This window comes from Chiloscyllium plagiosum, chromosome 5, assembly GCF_004010195.1.
Source record: "Chiloscyllium plagiosum isolate BGI_BamShark_2017 chromosome 5, ASM401019v2, whole genome shotgun sequence".
NCBI classification, from domain to species: Eukaryota; Metazoa; Chordata; class Chondrichthyes; order Orectolobiformes; family Hemiscylliidae; genus Chiloscyllium; species Chiloscyllium plagiosum.
Window position 1 is genome coordinate 19,311,222 of NC_057714.1, and position 21,481 is coordinate 19,332,702.

General features: G+C 41.9%; 1 protein-coding gene across 2 annotated transcripts in view; it reads right to left on the reverse strand.

Moving 5' to 3' along the window:
- The window catches only part of LOC122549740 (progressive ankylosis protein homolog B-like), a 118,657-nt gene that overhangs the window by 39,402 nt on the left and 57,774 nt on the right, over nt 1-21,481 (reverse strand). For both annotated transcript variants that reach the window (XM_043689675.1, XM_043689673.1), the window contains exon 8: nt 19,920-20,006. In XM_043689675.1, coding sequence (XP_043545610.1) covers nt 19,920-20,006 — 87 coding nt within the window. The remainder of the gene's footprint in view (nt 1-19,919; nt 20,007-21,481) is intronic.

Genomic DNA, 21,481 nt, shown 5'->3' on the forward strand with positions numbered 1-21,481 from the left:
GGATGAGACCCAGGACTTGCATATCCTTGGAGGATTGGGAGGGGGAGTTGAAGTGGTCGGCCACAGGGAGATGGGGTTGTTTGGTGTGTGTCTCTCAGAGATGTTCCCTGAAACGTTCCGTGAATTGGCGTCCAGTCTCCCCAGTATGGAGGAAACTGCACAGAGAGCAACGGACACAGTAGATGAGGTGGTGTTTGAATGTGCTGGAAAATCTCTGCCTGGTGTGAAAAGATCCTTTGGGGTCTTAGATGGAAGTTGGGGGGGTGAGCGTAGGTTTTACACCTTTTGTGGCAGCAGGGGAAGGCATCGGGATTGTAGGGTGGGTTGCTGGGGGGCATGGATCTAACGAGGGAGTCACAGTTGAATGGTCTCTGCGGAATGCTGATCGGACGGGGCGGGAAATATCTCTCTGGAGGTGGGGTCTGACTGTAGGGGGCAGAAATGGTGGCGGATAATGCGTTATATTGGATATTAGTGGGGTGGAAGGTAAGGACCACAGGGGTTCTATCCTTGTTGTGTTTGGAGGGATGGGGTTCAAGGGTGGTAGTGCAGGAAGTGGAGGAGATACACTGGAGGGCATTGTTGATCACATGGGAGGGGAAATTGCATTCCCTGAAGTAGATAGCCAAAAGGGATGTTCCGGAGTGGAATTGCTCGTGGAAGCAGATACAGTGGAGGCAGAGGAATTGGGAGTAAGGGATCGCATTTATATCGGGGGGGTGGTGGGGGAAAGAGAAGGTGGTGGTGGTGAGGTGTAGTCCAGGTAGCTGTGGGAGTCAGTCGGTGTGAAGTGGATGCCTGTGTTGAGTCAGAGATAGAAACAGAAGTCCAGGAAGTGGAGGAGAAAGTGCTTATGCCCGAAACGTCAATTTTCCTGTTCCTTAGATGCTGCCTGACCTGCTGCGCTTTTCCAGCAACACACTTTCAGCTCCAGGAAGTGGAGGGCAGTGTTTGAGGTGGTCCAGGTGAACGTAAGGTCAGGGTGGAAGCTAGGTTACATATGGAGTTTCTGTAGCAATGCAACAACCCAAGGAAAGACTGGTACAGACATGGGAGCCAGGGGAACCTTGATACCCTTACTTCATCTTTCAACTGGTGTAACCCAGTCTTGTCGGCTCTGTAACCTCAGTACATCACTTGGGGTGGCTGGAACACATTTTTCCCTCCTATTGTATAACCCCGCCTTGGGAGAAATGTTTAAGTACCATGTCCAAGTTCTCTAACTGCTCCTTATTGCTTTTCTTGTTTATGAGGACAGCATCCAGATAAATGGTGACCTGCAACAGACCTTGTAAAATGTTTTCCATCAACCACTGGAAAATGGCACAGGCTATTGATTCCCCAAAAGGCAGTGTCATATTGGTTAAAAACTCTTGTGGCTATTAATTGTAGCGCACCTCCAGGTATCCTTGAATAATCACAATTGCATGTACGTATGGCTCATGTCCAGTTTCACGAAGGATCACCCCCCTCTTGCCAGTTTTGCATTTAAGTCTTCTATGCGAGGGATTAGGAATTTATCCAGCTCTTCAGGGGTTAAGTTTTTCTCTCATTACCACTGAAGTAACTCCTCAAAGGCTGGTCGCCCCCCCCCACCCAAAATCAGGCTTCATTTATCTGTACATAGGACACTGAGCCAGTTGGCACAGAGCAGGCTCATAGTGAGCAGAATCCCTGACACTCCAGTTTAAATCAGTCAGCCAGGACTCCGTGATTAGGGCAGTTAACCTGATCCAATCAGGAATCTCAAATTCTCTGAGATCCACCTGGCTGACTTTGTTCCTATCACTACAAGCCCTCACCCAAGTACTGGGACTTAAGGCTTTTCTTTTTCCTGTAGCTTATCCTGGGGCATTTTCCACAAGGTCCAGTTCCTTCGACTCTGCCTTGGATACTGGTGGCACGTACCAGACTGTAGCCTGCCGCTTGTGCACAGTTGTCTCAGCCATAACTCATCTTCAGGCAATAATGGTGTCAAGGTGATGACATCTGTGACATCCATCTTGTCCTCAGAGGATTCTTCAATGCGAAGCAGAGGGGAGAACGCATAGGTTCCGGCAGCCTTACCAGATGTTCCAAGAGGCCAGAATGTTTTGCATTTTATCCGTGCAGGGCCATTCCTGTGGTTTTAACACCAAACATCACTCCCTGTAGTAAAATGCCCCTCTTGCTTATAGAAGCCTTGTGTCCGGCGTTGATGTTCCTGACGCCATTTCAATACCTCTCCCCGTTCGATTTTTGAAAATATTCAAGCTCTTATCACTAAATGATGAATACTTCTGGGAGCCCATGTATTGGGAACAATTCTTGCAACTTTTCAATCATTGTCTGTTTTTGATGAATGAACTCTACGTACATCCAACCACTTTGAATGGGGATCCATCATGACCAAGAACACAGAGTCCACGAAAGGATTGCCGCAGTCGATGTGTAACTGAGTTCAAGGTTTAGCCAGCCATTCCCACAAATGTGGGGGTGCTGCTGGTGGTAATGTTTGTCCTTGTTGGTACTCCGGGTACTGTCCTGCCAATGTCGACATGTCAGCATTACATCCTGGCTACCAGACACAACTTCTTGCCAACATCTTCACTGTCCAAACTCCTGGATGACCCTGGTGAGCCAGCATCTGCTGGTGATCTTTGCTCTCCATAATATGCGGTCCTCTATGGTGATCTGCTCAGAGTGCAGAAAGGTTTCAATTCTAGTTGCAATGGCCCTTTTGTTTCCCCCATCACTATGAGCTATTTTCTTATTAACAGGATAGAATATTTTTGTGTCCACAGTCAGATATCGTCAGCAGTGACTGGAAGGATGTCCAGAAAGCTTAAAACCAGAGCGGCTCTTCCATGGGGGGCAACATCGATGGTGTATCCACCAATGGGAGGCAGTTCTAGGCATCCACATTCGCCATTTGGCCTCCTGCAGGTGTTCCAATTTGTAATTGTACACAACTCAACCTGAAACTTTGGCCTGTCCTCTAAGTAGATGCAGCAGAGGTTTGTGATCAGTTATCTTTACAGACCTAAATTTGTAATAGCATTGATGGAACTTGCTCACACCAAAGATAACCGCCAAACCTTTCTTCACCACCTTGGCACACCTTTGTTCGGCATTGACCAAAGTCCAGGAAACATATGCTGTTGGGCATTCCTCTCCATTATACCAGTGAGCCAACGCTATCCCAATACTGTATGGGGAGGCATCACATGTCAGTACCACATCTCATACTTAGGAAGGCTGCTTGGACCCTGATGGGAGATCAATGCTGCTTTCCAAGGATGATATCTGGACCTTAACGGTTACATTATAAAAAGGAGAGAGGAGACCAATTAGGCCTTTATTTTCTAGAATTTAACAAGGTTAAGGGGTGGTCTAATCAAAGTCTTCAGGATATTAACAAGGAAAGAAGGGTAGATAAAAGGATAAACTATTCCCACTGGTTGAAGATTCTACTACCAGGAGGCATTGTCTAAGAATAAGGCCATGCTGTTCAAGAGAGGTGTTAGAAAGCACATGGAAGTTTGGAACTCTTCCTCAAAATAGCAGTTGATGCTAATTCAATTGTTGAATTCGAAGCAGAGACAGACATACTTTTATTAAGCATGGAGATCAAGGGATACGGGTCCAAGGCAGGCATGTGGAGTTTGGCCACAGATTGGCTATGATCTGACTGAATGGTGGAGCACTCTTGGTCATATGTTTCTTTAATGAGAATGAAAATGAGCCACAATACTCATTATATGCTTCTTGCTGCTCACTTGCGAGAATCTCTTCAATATCCAGAACTTAGATGGAAATCATAACTTGCCGCTTCAGACACTGAGAAAGACCTCGTTCAACTTCTCACATGATTCTACCACATTTCTCTTTATAGCCCATGTTATTCAAGGGCTGAAAATATTCTGCTCTGAGTACAGCAATGGAGCCACCTTAGTAAGGCAAAACTGAATCATTGCACTTTTAATTTCTGACTAGGTCATTTCTATTTAATCCTGTGCAAAATTGCCCATTAGTCTACAAGACATGGAAGAAAAAAAAAAGTTTTCAAAAATTAGCTGCGTTAGTGTTTGATTGAAACACATTTTGAAATTGGTTGCAGTGGTTTTATGGCCTGTAGGAATAAATACAATAGTCTTTTGGGCAAATTTACTCCAGTCACACACAAAATTATATGTTAAAGCCGGTCAAACCTACAATTACAATCTTAAAGATAATTTTAAATTATAATCCCTTCACAAACCTAAATTTAAATAGGATATCATTTTTCCCTTTTTTTTTGAAAAATGTGGGCGGCGCTGGCTGGGACAGCATTCATCATTCATCTTGACTTGCCCTTGAGGTGGTGGTGGTGGGAGCTGCTTTCTTGATGCCATTAAAGGCAGAAATTTCAGAATTTTCACCCACCTATGGGTAAGAATGTTGCTTGGAGGGTAACACACAGGTGATAGTGCTCCCAAGTATCTGTTGCCTTTGTCCTTAGAGATAGAATTGATTGTGGGTTTGAAAAGTTCTGTTTAAGAATCTTATGCAAATTTCTGCAGTACATTCTGGAAAGGGTACACTGCTGCTACTGAGCAGCAGTGGAATGACTGAATGTTTGTGGATGTGGTGGCAATGGCTTCGACGATGTCAACTTCTTCAGTGTTGCTGAAGCTGCGCTTAATAGGGATTATTTCATCACAACACTGACTTGGGCCTTGCAGATTATGAACAGGCAACAGGCGAGTTACTCACTGCAGTAGCCTCTGACCTACTTTTGTAGCCACAACATTTGTATGGCAAGTCCAGTTGAGTTTCAGGTGAATGGTAAATCTCAGGTTGTTGACTCAGATGACAGTAACACCAATGAATGTTAATGGCACTGGTTAGATTGGCTTTTATTGGAGATGGTCAATGCCTGGAATTTGTGCACTTGCATGTTACTGATCACTTTTCAGCCCAAGCCTGGATATTGTCCAAGTCTTGTTGCATTTGGATATGCCTCTGCATCCAAAGGAAAAATAAGTAGTACTGAATATTGTGCCATCATCAGTGAACATCTCCACTTTTGACCTGATGGTGGAAGGAAAATCATTGGTAAGGCAGATAAAGTTGGGCTCCAATAACTTTTGCACTAGATATATAACTCTGACCAGCAGAGAAATCTCTCCCACCTCTAAAATTTCCACTGATTTTACTTTTGCTAGGGTTCCTCGATGCTGTACTCGGTCAAATGCTGCCTTGATGTCACGGGCTGTTGTCTTACCTCAGCTCTGGACTGGAGGTTTTACTGAGGTCAGGAGCTGAATGACCCTGGCTGAACCTAATGTGAGGATCAGTCACTGTAAATGCTGCCTAAAATAAAAATGATTGTCAAACTTGTGGAATGTGTTATCAATCAAGAGGAGGTATTAATTGAATTAGCTTTGCACTACTTTTTTGGGCATGATGTAACTTGAAAATTTGCTACATTGTAGCTTTATTGGAACAGCTCATCTAAGCACACAACTGGTTCTGGTGTACAAGTCTCTAGTAGCATTGTTGGAACGTTGTCAAAGCCCATTGCTTTCTCAGTATGAAGTGCCTTCAGCCATTTCTTGATATCTCATGGAGTGAATAGAATTGGCTTAATATTGGCATCTGAGAGCTCTAGAGGAAGCCAAGATAGATCAGTGCATCTGTCTGAAGATGGATGTAAATGCTTCAGTCTTGTCTTTTGCATGCAGGCGCCCCCTCACATTAAATCGCTGAGGGTGGGGATACTTGTGGAGCATCTTTCTCGTGTCAATTGTTCACCACCCTTTGCAAGTGGCTGGACGGCAGCTCTTAGATCTGGTCCAATGGTTATACGGTTGCATAGCTGTTGCTGCTTCTGCTATTGAACATGTAATCAATCCTGTATTGTAGTTTCAATAGGTTAAAATCTCCTTGCATACCCTTCTGCACTCTTCATTCAAGGTGGTTCGATCTTTTGGTTTGATGGCAATGGTAAAGAAATAATCCGTAAACTCAGATCCATATGTTTCAATGCCATTCTGCTGCTGCTGATGGCTACCTTGATAGTTTGGCGAGGAAAGACTGGAGTAGGTTTTTCCCTTGTTGGTTCTCTCACCGCTTGCAGTTGACCCAGTCCAGCACTATGTCCTTCAGGACTCAGTCAGCATGTTCAGTAGTGATATGACTGAGAAATTCTTGTGAGGAGTATTAAAATACCCAACTAAAAGAACATTCTGTATTCCTGACACCACGAAACCCTCAGAACAGGAATAGACCATCGAGCCCCTTAAGCTTGCTCTGCCATTCAACAGGATCATGGCTTATCTTGCACTCGTGTCCACTTTCCTGCCTTTTCCTCCTAACCAATGCTTACCTCACTAATCAATCTCAGCCTTAAAATATACACAAGTACTGTGTCCCTATAGCTCTGTGGCCAGGATGTCTGGAGACACACAATCCAGATAGAAGAACTTCTCTTAGTCTTAAATTGGTGCCTCTATATTCGGAGACTGTGCTCTCTGGTCCTAGACTCCCCCATGAGAGGAGCATCCTCTCAGTATTTATCCTGTCAAGCTCATATTTATTTCTTTCAATGAGATCACCTTTTATTCTTCTAAATTCCAATGATGAGAGTCTCAACGTGGTTAACCTTTGCTCATAAGACAACCCCTCCATACAGGGGATCATCTTAGTGCACCTTCTCTGAACTGTTTCCAATTAACATGATATCTCTCCTTAACTAAAGGGAGCAAAACTGCTCACAGTACTCCTGATGCAGTCTCACCAGCACCTTGCACACCCAAGTCCTTGTGTTGCAGCTTTCTGCAGTTCTTCTCCACTTAAATAATGCTGTCCTTTTGTTCTCCCTGAATGACCAACTTCACAATTTTCCACGTTCTACTCCAGTCGCTAACATTTTTCCCCACTTACTTAACCCATTATTTTCTGTCTCGGAGTTGTTTCTAGCTCCATCACAACTTGCCTTTCCACCTATTTTTGTTTCGCCTGCAAATCTGGCCCCAGTTCATTCGACACCCTCAGTGTTTCCCCTAAACATACGACTTTGCTTTTGCCTTTGAAGGAGTTTTGAGACAGGAGTGGTTTGTTAGGCCACTTCAAAGAACACAATAGTCAACCACATTGCTGAGGGTCTACAGTGACATGCAAGGCAGACTAGGTGAGGAAGGTGGATTTCCTTCCCAAATTAATGAATCACATGGGTTTTTGCACAGACAAGTTCAGCTGAATGGCCGAATGATACTAAAGAGACAAAGAGAAAGGAGTTGCCAGGCCGGGCTATGTTAAATGCTGAATCCTTCCAATGGATCAAAGAGTGAACTAGTTGACCCCTGGCTTGCAATGATATTTTCATGACACAAATACTCCGATTAACTAGCAGTTCAAGATTTTATTTTATGAATTACTTGAAGTTGAAATTGACCAGCTGTCCTGAGATTTGGAAAAGTGTTCAGGCCATTAGGCTGCATCTTTGGATTATGAGCGCAGCAAAATTAAAATTACGCACCATATTCCCTCTGGATTGCTTTAATCTCCATTTATTTTCAAAAACCCATTTCTCCAATTAAAATTGAAACCCGCCAATACAAATCTTAAGCATTAACTAATAATGCTTTAACTACGATGATTCAACCCACTGCATCCACTCGACACAGCAATTCCTTAACATCAAAGGCACCAAGGTAGAGGATGACGAGATCATGGTTTTATTCCGACGTGATGGCCCTACTCACATCTATAAACATCACCATAGCCAAAGAAACACCGGCCTCACTGCTAGATGAACCAAGGATACAAACACCTAACAGCACCAACTCCATCAGCAACGACAGCATCCTCAAACTACTAGACCTATGCTTCACAACTCACTTCCCCTTCAACGACAAGATCTACAAATAAATCAATGGGACACCAATGGGACCACCAATGTCAAGACTTCTAGCAGAAGCAGTTATGCAGAGGTTAGAACAAACAACCCTTCCCACAATCCAGCCCAAGCTTTGGGTCTGCTGTATGGATGCCACCTTTGTCATCACAAAACACTAGAAGAAATCCACAACCACAAACAACATCCTCAGTGGTATAAATGTCTACCGCTCTGTCTTCATCTTTCTTGATCACCTCTTCAAAGAAAACTGAATCAAACTTGAGACACACTATTTCCAAGCTGATTATCCCTCATCAGTCCTTGCATGCAGATGCTGTCACTCAGAATCCCCTCCAACAACCTACCCACTGATGTTAAGCTCACCAATCTGTAATTTTTTGATTTTTCCTTGCAGCCTTTTATAAATAACAGCACAACGTTAGCCATATTCCAGCACCTCACTTGCAGCTATCGATGATACAATAGCTCTGCTAGAGACGCTGCAATTTCTTCCATAACGTCCTGTGCTACACTCGATTAGGTGCAGGGGATTTATCGATCTTTTTGTGTTTAAGATCTCCAACATCTCCTCTTCAGTAATGTCGACACTTTAAGACAATACTATTTATTTCCGAGTTCCCGACCTTCCATGCCTTTCTTCATGGGTAAATACTGACCTGAAATATTCACTTAGGGTCTCACCTATCTCCTGTGGTTCCACGCAAGATGACCTATGGATCTTTAAAAGGGCCCTATTCTCTCCCTAGTTACTCTCTTGCCCTGAATATACATCTAGAATCTCATTGGATTCGGTTACTTTATCTGCCAGAGCTCTCATGTTCTCGTTAAACCCTCCTGATTTCACTCTTAAATTGTACTCCTATACTCATAAGGTTCACCTGATCACAGCTAACTATAGCTGGCATATGCCTCCTTTTTCTTGACCAAAGCCTCAATACCTCAAGTCATCTTGTGTTCCCTACTACTGCCAGCCTTTCCTTTACAACCCACAGCAACATACTGGCCCTGAACTCTCACTCTCTTGCTGTTGAAAGCCTTTGACTTGTCAGACGTCCCTTTTAACTCGAACCAACTCCTCCCCTAGCTTCCCTCAGCTTTTGGAAGTCCCTCAAAATTTGCCTTGACCCAATTTAGAACTTCAGTTTATGTACCAGACCTATCCTTTTCCATAACTGTTTTAAAACTAATAGGATTATGGTCACTGGCCTCAAAAGTCACCCACAAACATCTCACTCAATTGCCCTGCCTAATTTCCCCAAGAGGGGGCAGGGTGTTGCCCCTTCTCTAGAGCAGCTATCTACATATTGATTGAGATGGTTTTACTGAACACACTTAAACTCCTCCCCATCCAAGCTCTTAACATTATGGCAGTTCCAGTCTACGTTTGAAATAGAGATATCCTACTATTACAAGCCTGTTATTCTATATCTGCAATCTCCCTTTATATTTAATCATAGCTTCATTGGACGATCCCTCAGAAATATTCTGCTGTAATGTTTTCCCTAATCAAAATGCCACTGCCCCTTCTCTTGCCTCCCCTCTCCTCCCTGTAGCATCTGTACCCCAGAACATTGAGCTGCCAGTCATGTGCCTCCTTCAGCCATGTTTCTGTAATAGCTATTGTATTTCAGTCCTAAGTTCCCATCCACATCCTGAATTCATCTGCCTTACTAGTCAAGCCTCTTGCATTGAAATAAATGGTTTATTCATCAATCTTCCCTCATTCTTTGCTGTTCTCTTTCCTGCCTTGTATATTTAACTTTCTCCCTTTAATTTCCATACTCTCCTCAACCTTCTCTCGTCACACTGCTTAGGGTCCCACCCCATTGCCAGACTAGTTTAAACCTCCAAGTAGTTCTAGCAAATTTCTTCGCCAGGATATTGGACCCCTCCAGTTCAGGTGCAACCTGCCCCTCTTGAAGTAATCCCAAATCATCCAAAAATCTAAATCCCTCGTGCACCAGTTCGTCAACTGTACACTCATCTGCCCTATCTTCCTATTACTACTCTCACTAGCATGTGGTACCAGGAGTAATCCAGAGATTACTACCCTCGAGGTCCTGCTTCTTAACCTCCTGCCTAACTCCCTATATTCACTCTGCAAAACCTCACCCTTTTCTATCTATATGCCTGGTACCAATGTATATAGTGACCTCTGGCTGCTCACACTCCCCTTTGAGAATTTGCTGTAACTGCTCAGAGATATCCTTGAACCTAGCACCAGGGAGGTAATGCACAATCCTGGAGTCACACTTGCAGCTGCAAAGACACCTATCTGTGCCGCTGACCAGAGCATCCCCTTTCACAATTGCTCACTTGGATCTTGCCATATTCTACGGCAGCACCAGTTGTAATTCTAAAGACCCGGCTGCTGTATTCCCAGAGAGACAATCCCCACTCAACGGTATCCAAAACAGCATACTTGTTTGAAGGGGCTAGCCACAGAAGATTCCTGCATTACCTAACTAACTCTCCTGGCTGAACCTGTGGTGTGGCCACCTCCATGAAGGTATATCACATTCTCTACCTCCTGTATGCTCCTCATTGATTCTAACTGATCTGTGGCCTGAGAGGAGCTGCAGACATAGTTGCCCAAGACACTGATTCAAGTTCTCCCTGATCTCCCACATCTGACTGCCACCTCTGCTCCTTTAACAATTATCGGACATAGGGGACATTTTTAAAAGTTCTTACGTGGCTCTTACCTTGATGCTGCTCTCCCAGCTCAACAAAGCCCAGTATTCCCCTAGGTTTACCCTTAGATCCAATCAGCAGCACCTTGACAACAAAAGGAGCCCCTAGCAAAAAAATGGCTATAACAGACACACAAATGCCTCCCACCCCCAAACTCCCAGCTGGACTCCCAATATTTTCATTCTCTGCAGTTGGCACACCAGACCTTTCCAGATCACAACAACTCATTGTATTTAAAAAAAGGTAGAATCTTTTCCCTAAATGATAGACCATGGTGAGTGTCAGCTGGGGAAAATGGAGAGACTGGCAGAAATTGATGTCGATTCTTAAAAAAAGTCTGATTTTGCAACAAGTTTTTGAATGGCAAAATGAGAATTGCAACTAGTTAGCTGCCAAAGGCCTACTTTCATGCCACGAATACCAAATCCTCTCTCACAGACATGTATTTCAATTCTCTCACATGCTAGATATGAACTGGAAAACAGTGAAAGTCAGAGCTGGTGCCTGGCAACTCCATTTGCTTCCCCAGGCTTCCACTTCAGGTGGCAGGCACCAAGATTTCAGTTTATGCCCCTTGGGCAGTGACTGGCTACATTCCGTGTAAAGGCACAAAGGAAATGGAAAATGCCTGCGACCACACCTGGAGCGAGCAAAGTAAGTGTTTCTTCCTGTCCGAGCACATAAGCCACACTTGAGTGAGATGAGGTCCTTCAAGGGGCAATGGCATGATCAGACACTTCCACAGTACAACTTGAAGTCATCTGCAGTCATAGTACCCTATATACAAAATGCATGCAGTGTCCAAGCCATGGGGGATATAAATCTTTATCACAAGCCGTCCTGTCCATGTCATTGGGTATTGAAGTCACTTCTGTGAAGCAGATGTAATCACAGATGATTTAAAAGTAGTACTTGTGGGTCACTACTGACAAACACAATCCAAGACCTCATCAGCTACACAAGCGCACAGAGATTTCATCTCCTCTTGAACTGTAAGTATTCACCAACATTCTCTTGCACGCAATGTTGCCTTTCTTGGATGATGTCAGAGTTGGGATAGCATGGCATCAGTAATAATACAATCCTTACAATCACCTACTAAGTCTGGATGATGACTTGTGCCGCATTCAACAGAATAAAGGTCCTTATGCCACAGGCTCATGCACAGGCAATCCATGGCTTTCTTAGTTGGAATGCTCCAAACCCAAATGTATTAATGACCATAATAAATCAATCATTTGTGTGCAATTGGAACAGCACCCATTAATGATAATCTGCTGTTTGATATTCTCTGCACATTCAGCATTACCTCGCTGTAACCTCCCTCTGTACAGTTGAGGTACTCCTTCACTAGTAATGCAACTCCCCCACACCCCTTTTATATCCCCTTTCACACCTGAAACATCCAGCTGCCAGTCCTGTCCCTCTTTCTGCCAAGTCTTTGTAATTGCAATAATGTCACAGTTCCAAGTACCAAACAGAGCTCTAAGTTCACCTCCCTTGCCTATTATACTTCTCACATTGAAACCCATGCATTTCCGACCACCTCCCCTGCTCTTCTCAGCAGCGTTTTCCTGCCTGTTCCTGTTCTTAGTCAGGTTGGCCTTGGTTTCTACCTCTTCCTCAAATTTCTGCATCTACTGCTCTACTCCTCTGGTTCCCAATTCCCTTGCCGCATCCCTGACCATTCAAAGAAATATCTCCGCCAAGGACATTAGGAAATTAAAAAGTAAAAACTCATTGAATTCAGGGTAACTTGGCAAGCTGCATTCAAAATCAATCAGTGACAGGAGACAGAGGGTGGTGATAGAAAACAGTTTGTGTGACTGGCGCCTGGTGTGCAGTGGCATACCACAGGGATTAATGCTCGATTGTTTGTAGTTTTCATTAATGATATAGATAAGAATGGTGGAGGTGATTAGTAAGTTTGTGGTAAGCGCAGTGAGCAGGGATGTGTTCTGTCACAGGTGGATATAAAGAGATTGGTCAGATCAGTGGCAGATAGATTTTAACTCCGATAGGTATGAGATAACGCACTTTGGAAGAGAAAATGACGGATGTAAAATACCATGTGTTTATGAAATGCATTTGTATCTTCAAAATGTTTCAGCTTGCCACCTATGCACCCTCAGAAGTGTTTCCTTTTCATTCCCCTCCCACTATGTGCATGGTGAAGGATGATAAGGACAAACCAGGGAACTATAGATTAGTAAATCGAACATCAATGGTAGACAAACTATAGGAAGAATTTTTGAGGAACAGAATTAATTGCCACTACAGAGGCAAAGATTAATCAAGGATAGTCAGCATGGCTCTGTCATAGGGAGTTTATGTTTTTCAAGGAAGTAACTAGATGTGAGGGTGGTGTAGTGGATGGAGTCTACATGGACAAAGATTTTCACAAGTTCTCATATGGGAGACTGTTCAAGAAAAGCTAAGAGTTAAGTATCCAAGGCAATTTGGATTCAAAATTGGTTTAGTGGCAGAACGCAAAGGACAAAACTTGTTTTTGTGACTGTAAACTTGAACCAGTGTTTTACTGTAGGGTTTGATGCTGGATATCTTGCTGTTTGTTATATACCTACACATTAATAATCTCCACATGAGTGTACACTTGATCAGTAAGTTTGCAGATAACAAAGTTGGTGATATGGTAATTGTTAGGAAGGAGGAAAGCCTTAACATATAGGATGATATGGATGGCTGGTCAGATGAGCAGAACAATGGCAAATGTAATTTAATCCTGAAAAGTCTGAGGTGATGTATTTAGAAGGACTAACAAGGCAAAGTAGTATTTGAATGGCCAGACCTGCGAAAATACAAGAAAATCTCTGAAGATCAAAGGGATTTTGATGTGCATGCCCACAGATCATTGAAGACAACAGGACAAGTAATTAAGGTGGTTAAGAAATCAGATAGGATACTTGCCTTTATTAGCCAAGTCATTAAATCCAACAGCAGAGAGGTTATGATGAAGCTGCATAAGATGTCACAGTTGGAGAACTGTGTTCAGCTTTGATTACCACACTTGAGGAAGAATGTGATTGCACCAGAAAAAGTGAAGAGAAGATGCACCAAAGCTTGAGCTGGAGTGTTTCAGCAATGAAATGCATTAGATAGGAAGAGGTTGTTTTCCTTAGAACAAAGAAGGGAGTTGGATGTACAGGATTATGAGATACAGAGACAGTAAGCTTTGCATGGTTATGAAGGAAAGATCATAGCCCGGAAACTTTAGAACAATCTGGGAATTAGGTGCAGAGAGGAACAGGTGCTTTTTTTCTTGCTTTGTTGGCTGATTGTTCTCTTTAACAGGGTAAATTGAAAACTATAATCAGGAGTCCAGCACAAAGCGAAGAATGACATCATGAATGCTGTAAGTTAATTGGTTGGTAATAGCTGCTAATTTGATTATTGCACTTGCAAAGCAAAAAAAAGAGTAAGGCAGGTGGGGTAGTGAACAGGCAAGAGAGCGTAAGGTGACAAGAGGTTCAAGGGTAGTTACAGTTTCAGAAGTGGAAACAGCAAGTGTTATGGAGAAGGAAGTGTTAAGTGCAGCAGCAAATGGAAGGGAGCAACAAGTTGAGAGAGGTAAGTTCTGAGCAGGAAGGAGAGGAAAGCAATGAGTGGGAGAGCGCGACTCAGTCTGGAAAGTGGATGGCATTGTGTTTAAAGAAAACAGTGAGCATGCAGTCACAATACAATTTTGGCTGATGTGCAGGAAGAGAACGAAAACAAAATCACCCCTTGAGTAAGTTCTACTATTTACAAACAACACTATCAGAACACCGTCTGAAAATGGAATACTGCAAAGTCAGAACCGTACAGCACAGAAACAGACCCTTCGGTCCAACCAATCCATGCTGACCATAATTCCAAACTAAATTAGCCCCACATATGTGCTTGGCCCATATCCCTCCAAACATTTAATTAGGTACATGCATGAGAAATGCCTTTTAAACATTGTATTTGTACCCACATTCACCACTTCCTCTGGAAGTTAATTCCACACATGAAATCAGTGCGCAAAACAAAACATGCCCCCGTGTTTTTTTTAAAAAAAGGCTTTCTCATCTCTCCTTAATAAAAATGTCCCTGCAGCTCCTTTTAAATCAATTTTATCCAATCCAAAATAGTTCTCATCGCCCCCTTTACTGCCATATTGGCAGTATCTTTTTCCTCGCTCTCTTGAGAGGAATTAATAAGTATTTATTTAGAACCTCAGATACCCTCTCCACAATAAAGATCAATAATTTGAGTCTCTAAGCAGCATCACACCTCCTTCAACTTCTTATTAACAAGATTGTTATAAAATACATTTTGTGAGGTTATACATTCTCATTGTCTCTATACCCTTCTATTCCCTTTGTTAGAATTCTGTATTTCCCCATTTGCTGCTTGGCTCTCTCCTATATTATGAACTTTTGCAATTAGCCTTTTTTCTCCCTTTATATTAACTTTAATTTCTTTAATTACTCATGGAACTCTAGCCTTGCATCATTTTCCTTTTCCTGCAGGGTATATTCTTTTCTGTACTCTATTCATCTCCCCTTTAAAGGGCTTCCAGACTATTTGCTGATGGATTTCCGATTCAAATCCACCTGTGCCTGATCTCTTTTCAATTCTCAGAAGCTAGCCCACATCCAGTTTTGCAGTTTTATGCCTGATTTTTCCACGTCCTTTCATTCATTTTTCTAAACCTAACTACATTATGATCACTATTTCTCAAATGTTATTCTGTTTGACTCACTTCATTTTCTAGAATTAGAATCAAAAATATTTTCTTCCTTATTGGGTTTAAAGTGACACTTTAAAAATTGACACTTAGCCATGTATATCAAGCCATTAAAATTTACTGACCCCATGTTCAACTTACTTGACCAAATTTTCAAGTAGCCTCTTATCATGATGTCATTACTATGTGCTACCCTGACATTTTAAAAGACATTTGAAGAGTGAATTTCATATTTTTGTAAAAGTCAAACCTTCTATTTGTGCTGCTTCCTGCAATGTAATTTTCTTTTACTATGCATCTTATTGTAATAATTTCAGTTTATAATTTAGGTTTTGATCAATTTGTTCAGCAAATCCATGAAGGTCATGTCCTTGTTATGCTACATGCATGCATTATGCTGATTCCTGTTGTTATCTACATCCTAAACACTATAAAAATCAGTCAAGAACTTAATGGCTTGTTTGTATAACATGTTTATCCAGGCTATGGGCAAATGCTATAATTAACAAAACTCAGCTTCAAGGATTTTTCCAGTCAAAAAACTTATAATCTGCATAAAGTAAAGAAGTTGCTCACTCAGAAGATATTAAAATGTGTATTTAAAGTATGAGGACTCCATAAAACAGAATCACCGACAGTGTAATGTGGTCTTACCAATCAGCAGCTGCTCTGAGCTGATTTCATTTCTGACCTGGTATCATTCAGTATAGTTTTCAGTGCTGCCAACAACTTTGTATCTAAAGGCTGGCTAAAAGTAATGGTATTCAACATTTCCTCAGGACTGCACACCTGGTAGGTTTCCTTACCATGTATCATTGCACGTCACAACTTCTTGTTATTCCACAAAATTATGTTTCTGCATAGAGCTGGAAGGTATGCATTATAATTTAGCTCTCTCAACATGAGCAGCTTACAATGGGAATACATACTGTGAACTAAGTGCAGTGATCAATGTGTTTAATCTGCCATCTGTATGTTAACTTGGATCATGCATATAATAGTGGAAAAGTCACTTTGGTCATTTGCTGTCATGAAAAGCTCTGCATTGGTACTGTTAAATAAAATCTACCTTACAAACTGCATTTCCCAATTTAGCATCAGGTAAATAATGCGCTTCCCATCTGTTTTTCATATCAAAATGCATAACTTCACATTTACCTATATATACTCATCTGCCATGTGTTTGCCTACACACAATGTCTAAATCACGTTGAAGCCTCTTTACAAATTACAATCCTGCCCAGGATTTGTTTTGTATTGTCAGCAAAGTTGGAAATGCTACACTGGTTTCCTTCATCCAGGTCACTTATATACATTGTGAATAGCTGATCTTTGCAGTAGCTCACTAGTGACTACCTATTACTTGCATAAACATCTATTTATTCTCACACTGTTTCCTACCTATCAGTCAATCAGTTCTCAATTCATGCTAATGTACTGCATACGATCCCACGTGCTTTAATTTTGTCTACTAACCTCCAAAAGATGTGCATGTTAAGTAGACTGGCCATGCTAAATTGCCCGTAGTGTTCAGTGATGTGCAGGCTAGGTGGGTTAGCCATGGGAAATGCAGGGTTACAGGACTAGTGTGGTCGGGGTCTGAGTGGAATGTTCTTCAGAGAATTGGTGTGAACTCGATGGGCCGAATGACCTGCTTCCATACTGGAGGGATTCTATGATTGAGGGACTTTAACAAAAGACTTCTAAAAATCCAAATACACCACAACCACTGGCTCTCTCTTTTTCACTAGTTGTATCCTCAAAACACAAGTGGATTTTGAAAGCATGATTTGCCTTTGATAAACCCATGATGCCATTTAACCTATCACTCATATTAGGCTAACAGCTATATAATTCTAATGTTTTCTCTCCCTCCCTTTTGAAATAGCGGTGTTACATTTGTTACCTCTGATCTGTAGGAACTGCTCCATTAATGCAACTAACATTTTCAGGACCACGTCCTCGAGTACTCTGGGTATGTAGATCATCAGATTCTGGTGATTTGTCAGCCTCTAATCTCATTAATTATCCTAGCACCATTTTCTTATTAAAATAAATTTCATCCAATTCCATCCTTATTTCCCTAACCTTTGTCTTCTGTGAAGACATACTCAAAGTAAGTGTTCAATTTTCCTGCCATTTCGTGTACAGAATCAGACAGTACAGAAGAGGCCCTCCAGCCCATCAAGTTAGCACCAACAAAACTACTCTAAATCTACACTAATCCCACTTCTCAGCACTTGGCCCATAGCCTTGAACGTTATTTCAAGTTCTCATTCAAGTACCTTTTAAAAGTTAAGGCGTCTGCCTCAACTTCCAGGCAGGGCATTCCAAATTCCCACCTTCACAACAAAAACGCTTTTCCTCAAATTCCTTCTGAATCTCCTTCCTTCCACATTAAAATTATGTGCCTTTGTTATTGACCCTTCAACTAAGGGGGAAGAGCTGTTTCCTTTCCAACTTGTTATAACCTTATACAGCTCAATCAGATTTCCACTCTCAGCCTTCTCTGCTCAAAAGAAAGCAATGTGAACTTACCAAGTTTAACTTGATACGAGGCACATCCTGGTGCACCTTCTCTGCAGCCTATCCAGTGCAATCACATCTTTCTTATAGTGCGGTGACCAGAACTGCATAGAGCACTCCAGCTGTGGCCTAGTCAAAGTCCTTTACGCTCTGAACATAACTTCCCTGCTCTCATAATCTATGCCACAACTGATAAGGCAAATGGAATGCTTGCCTCTAACTACCATATTTACTTGTCCCGCCATTGTGCACAAGAATAGGCACTAGAGTGCAACATCCAGAGTTCAAGAGAGCACAATTCCAGGAATGGCAAACGGCAATCCCATCATGCACTGCTAAAGCAACCAACCACTGAGGCAGCCCATGGTGGAGTGACTTTAGGGAGTTTGGAAAACCAGATATCGGAATGTAAAATATTTTAATGAGAACTGATTGCCCACTGTGGCAGCAATGTGTTGGGGTTGCTGAGAAATCCACAGGATCTGTTTTTACTATATTGGTTATTTGTTGTGAGGTGAGGCCTTTGACCACAGTTAGATTATATTACTTACAGTGTGGAAACAGGCACTTCGGCCCAACAAGTCCACACCGACCCGCCAAAGCTCAACCCATCCATTCCCCTACATTTACCCCTTTACCTAACACTACGAGCAATTTAGCATAGCCAATTCACCTGACCTGCACATCTTTGGACTGTGGGAGGAAACCGGAGCACCCGGAGAAAACCCACGCAGACACGGGGAGAATGTGCAAACTCCACACTGACAGTCGCCTGAGTCGGGAATTGAACCCGGGTCTCTGGCGCTGTGAGGCAGCAATGCTAACCACTGTGCCACCGTGCCGCCCACTATCATCTATGATTCATGTTAAATTATGGATGTTAGAATATAAGCTGTGAGAGAGATACCTTATTATTGTTTGTATACTTTTTAAAGTAAAGTTTATTATTGCTTCTGCAAAATTATGTAATTTGTGGCTTTATTCTATTTGTAAGTATGTGGAATCTCATACACCGTAACAAATTTAGTGGTCTGGTCCACAGTCAAAACATATCAAAACCATCTGCTTTTATTTGCATTCAATGCTGTTATTAAAGTAGTAAATAATTTCCAACTACCAATCAAAACCAGATAAAATGTACAATGAACACTATAAGATAATGTCCCTATTTTAGATAATCACTTACTTTTCTATTCATTCCAGCTACATATTCTGATTTTATCTTCTTAGGAAGCAAGTGAGGACTGCAGATGTTAGAGATCAGAGCTGAAAAGTGTTTCTGGAAAAGCGCAGCAGGAAGATTCCTGAAGAAGGGCTTATGCCCGAAATGTCGATTCTCCTGCTCCTTGGATGCTGCCTGACCTGCTGCGCTTTTCCAGCAATACATTTTTCAGTTCTTCTTAGGAAGCATTCATTTTAATGTATCATAGCTATAGCAATTGATATACACTGAGATTCAACTTCTTCCTGGACCATACTGCCCTTATACCCCACCCCTCACTTTGGAGGTATTTTATTCAGTTTTGCATATCCTTCCAAAGAAAGTAGTAGGATTTTACATGCAGCAATTGCATTTAATCATCCACACAGACAGTTGCCTGAGGCGGGAGTTTGCACATTCTCCCAGTGTCTACGTGGGTTTCCTCCAGGTGCTCCGGTTTCCTCTCAGTCCAAAAATGTGCAGGTTAGGTGAATTGCCCGTAGTGTTAGGTGAAGGGGTAAATGTAGGGGAATGGGTCTGTGTGGGTTGCTTTTCGGAGGGTCAGTGTGGACCTTGTTGGGCCGAAGTGCCTGTTTCCACACTGTGTAATCTAATCTAATCTCTTCAAGATCAACAACAGAGTCTTTCTGCACATTTATTTTGCAGTTTTCATTATCTACTACTCTTCCTATTTTGAATAGTTAGCAAATATAACTCGTTTACCATTGGTTTTAATACCCTGGTCAAATGCTTCAATAAAAACAAACTGCAGGCATACCTGTTATTTGAACCTCAAAGATAAATGGAATTATTAAAAACAAACTCCCAACATTAACAGATTAATTCAGAACAAACAAAAAACATTTTGAAGGATGTATACTTACTGTGACGGAAACAGCCAAACAAGTGAAAGTAAATCTCTTGATATGTGACTTATTGATGATGTGCCCAAGTTTATTGCTTGGGTTGTTCTGTAATAAAATAGAAAAAAGAAACTCAGTTTCTAGCTTCATCTTATAGTAATAAAATCCAGGAATTTGAAATATCCATTCTTATTGAAGACAATTTACGACAATGATAATTCTCAACTTCTCAAAAAGCTCAAACATTTAGAGGTACAGTACAATTACTAGAAAAACATTTGAACACTCGCCGCATGAATGCATTTTCTTAGAAACCTCAAAGTGTTGGTAAGCAAATTGGCAATTGTGAAGGCAACATTTTTGGGTGCAGGACAGACTGTGGTGTGCAAGGCCTGTATAAATCATAGCAATATATTGTAGTGTCAGTGCTGTCTCCATAATGTTCAGTTCTGGCAGGAAATCTTAAAAAGTCAAACTTAAAATAACATATGCAAGGCACAAATAGCAGCAAAGCTGTATGGACATGAAGAAACAAATGTAAAAATTGTTTTACTCAAGGTTAGTAAGAATGATAGATTTGAGAACACATCACTTTTGGATGAGAAATTGCTTACTGCAGAGAAAATGCAGTCAGTCAGTCACCTCGTTGCAGATCTATAATGGTGTCATTGCAAGGCACTGACTCCTAACCTTCAATACTGGCCAAGTGGAACCAGTACAGCTAGGAACAGTTTCAGTCCACCTGAGTGATACCACAGCTAATATGGAGGAGGTCATTTGAATTTTACAGCAGTCAACACTTGCTGTATGAGTAGCCTGCAATGCACTGAAATTTTTGAAGTTTTGTTTCTGTATATTTGTCTCAATTTGTTGTCTAAATTTAGAAATTATAGGAGGGCACAGAAAGAAAGAGTAGAGCTTGATTTGAGATTAGCAGCAAATACTACCTCATGTGTTGTGCATATTGCATGAAACTAACTACTAACAGGTCTTTCGATCCATGCAGCTCAAGTATTCCACCACTTACACAGTTTTTGCTGTTATTTTCAAGTAAAAATCTTACATTATGTTTTCATGTTGACCTTGCGTAACATCTGGAGATGGTTACAGAGAGTGGTGAACTCGGCTCAGACAATCACAAAGGCCAACCTCCCATCTATAGAATCCATCTACCAGGCCCGTTGTCAAGGAAAGGCCGCCAGCATTCTCAAAGATCCATCCCACCCTGGCAATGTTTTTCTATAACCTCTACCATCGGGGAGAAGATACAGAAGCCTAAACATACGCATCAGTCAGTTTTGCAACAGTTTCTAGCCTACTGATGTTAGAATACCTAGGATTCCTACAATTATGTGGGAAGCAAGAGAGGAAATTGCAGAGCCGTTGACAATGATCTTTTCGTCTTCACTGTCAACGGGGGTGGTACCAGGGGACTGGAGAGTGGCGAATGTTGTGCCCCTGTTCAAAAAAGGGAATAGGGATAACCCCGGGAATTACAGGCCAGTTAGTCTTACTTCGGTGGTAGTAATGGAAAGGGTACTGAGGGATAGGATTTATGAATATCTGGAAAGACACTGCTTGAT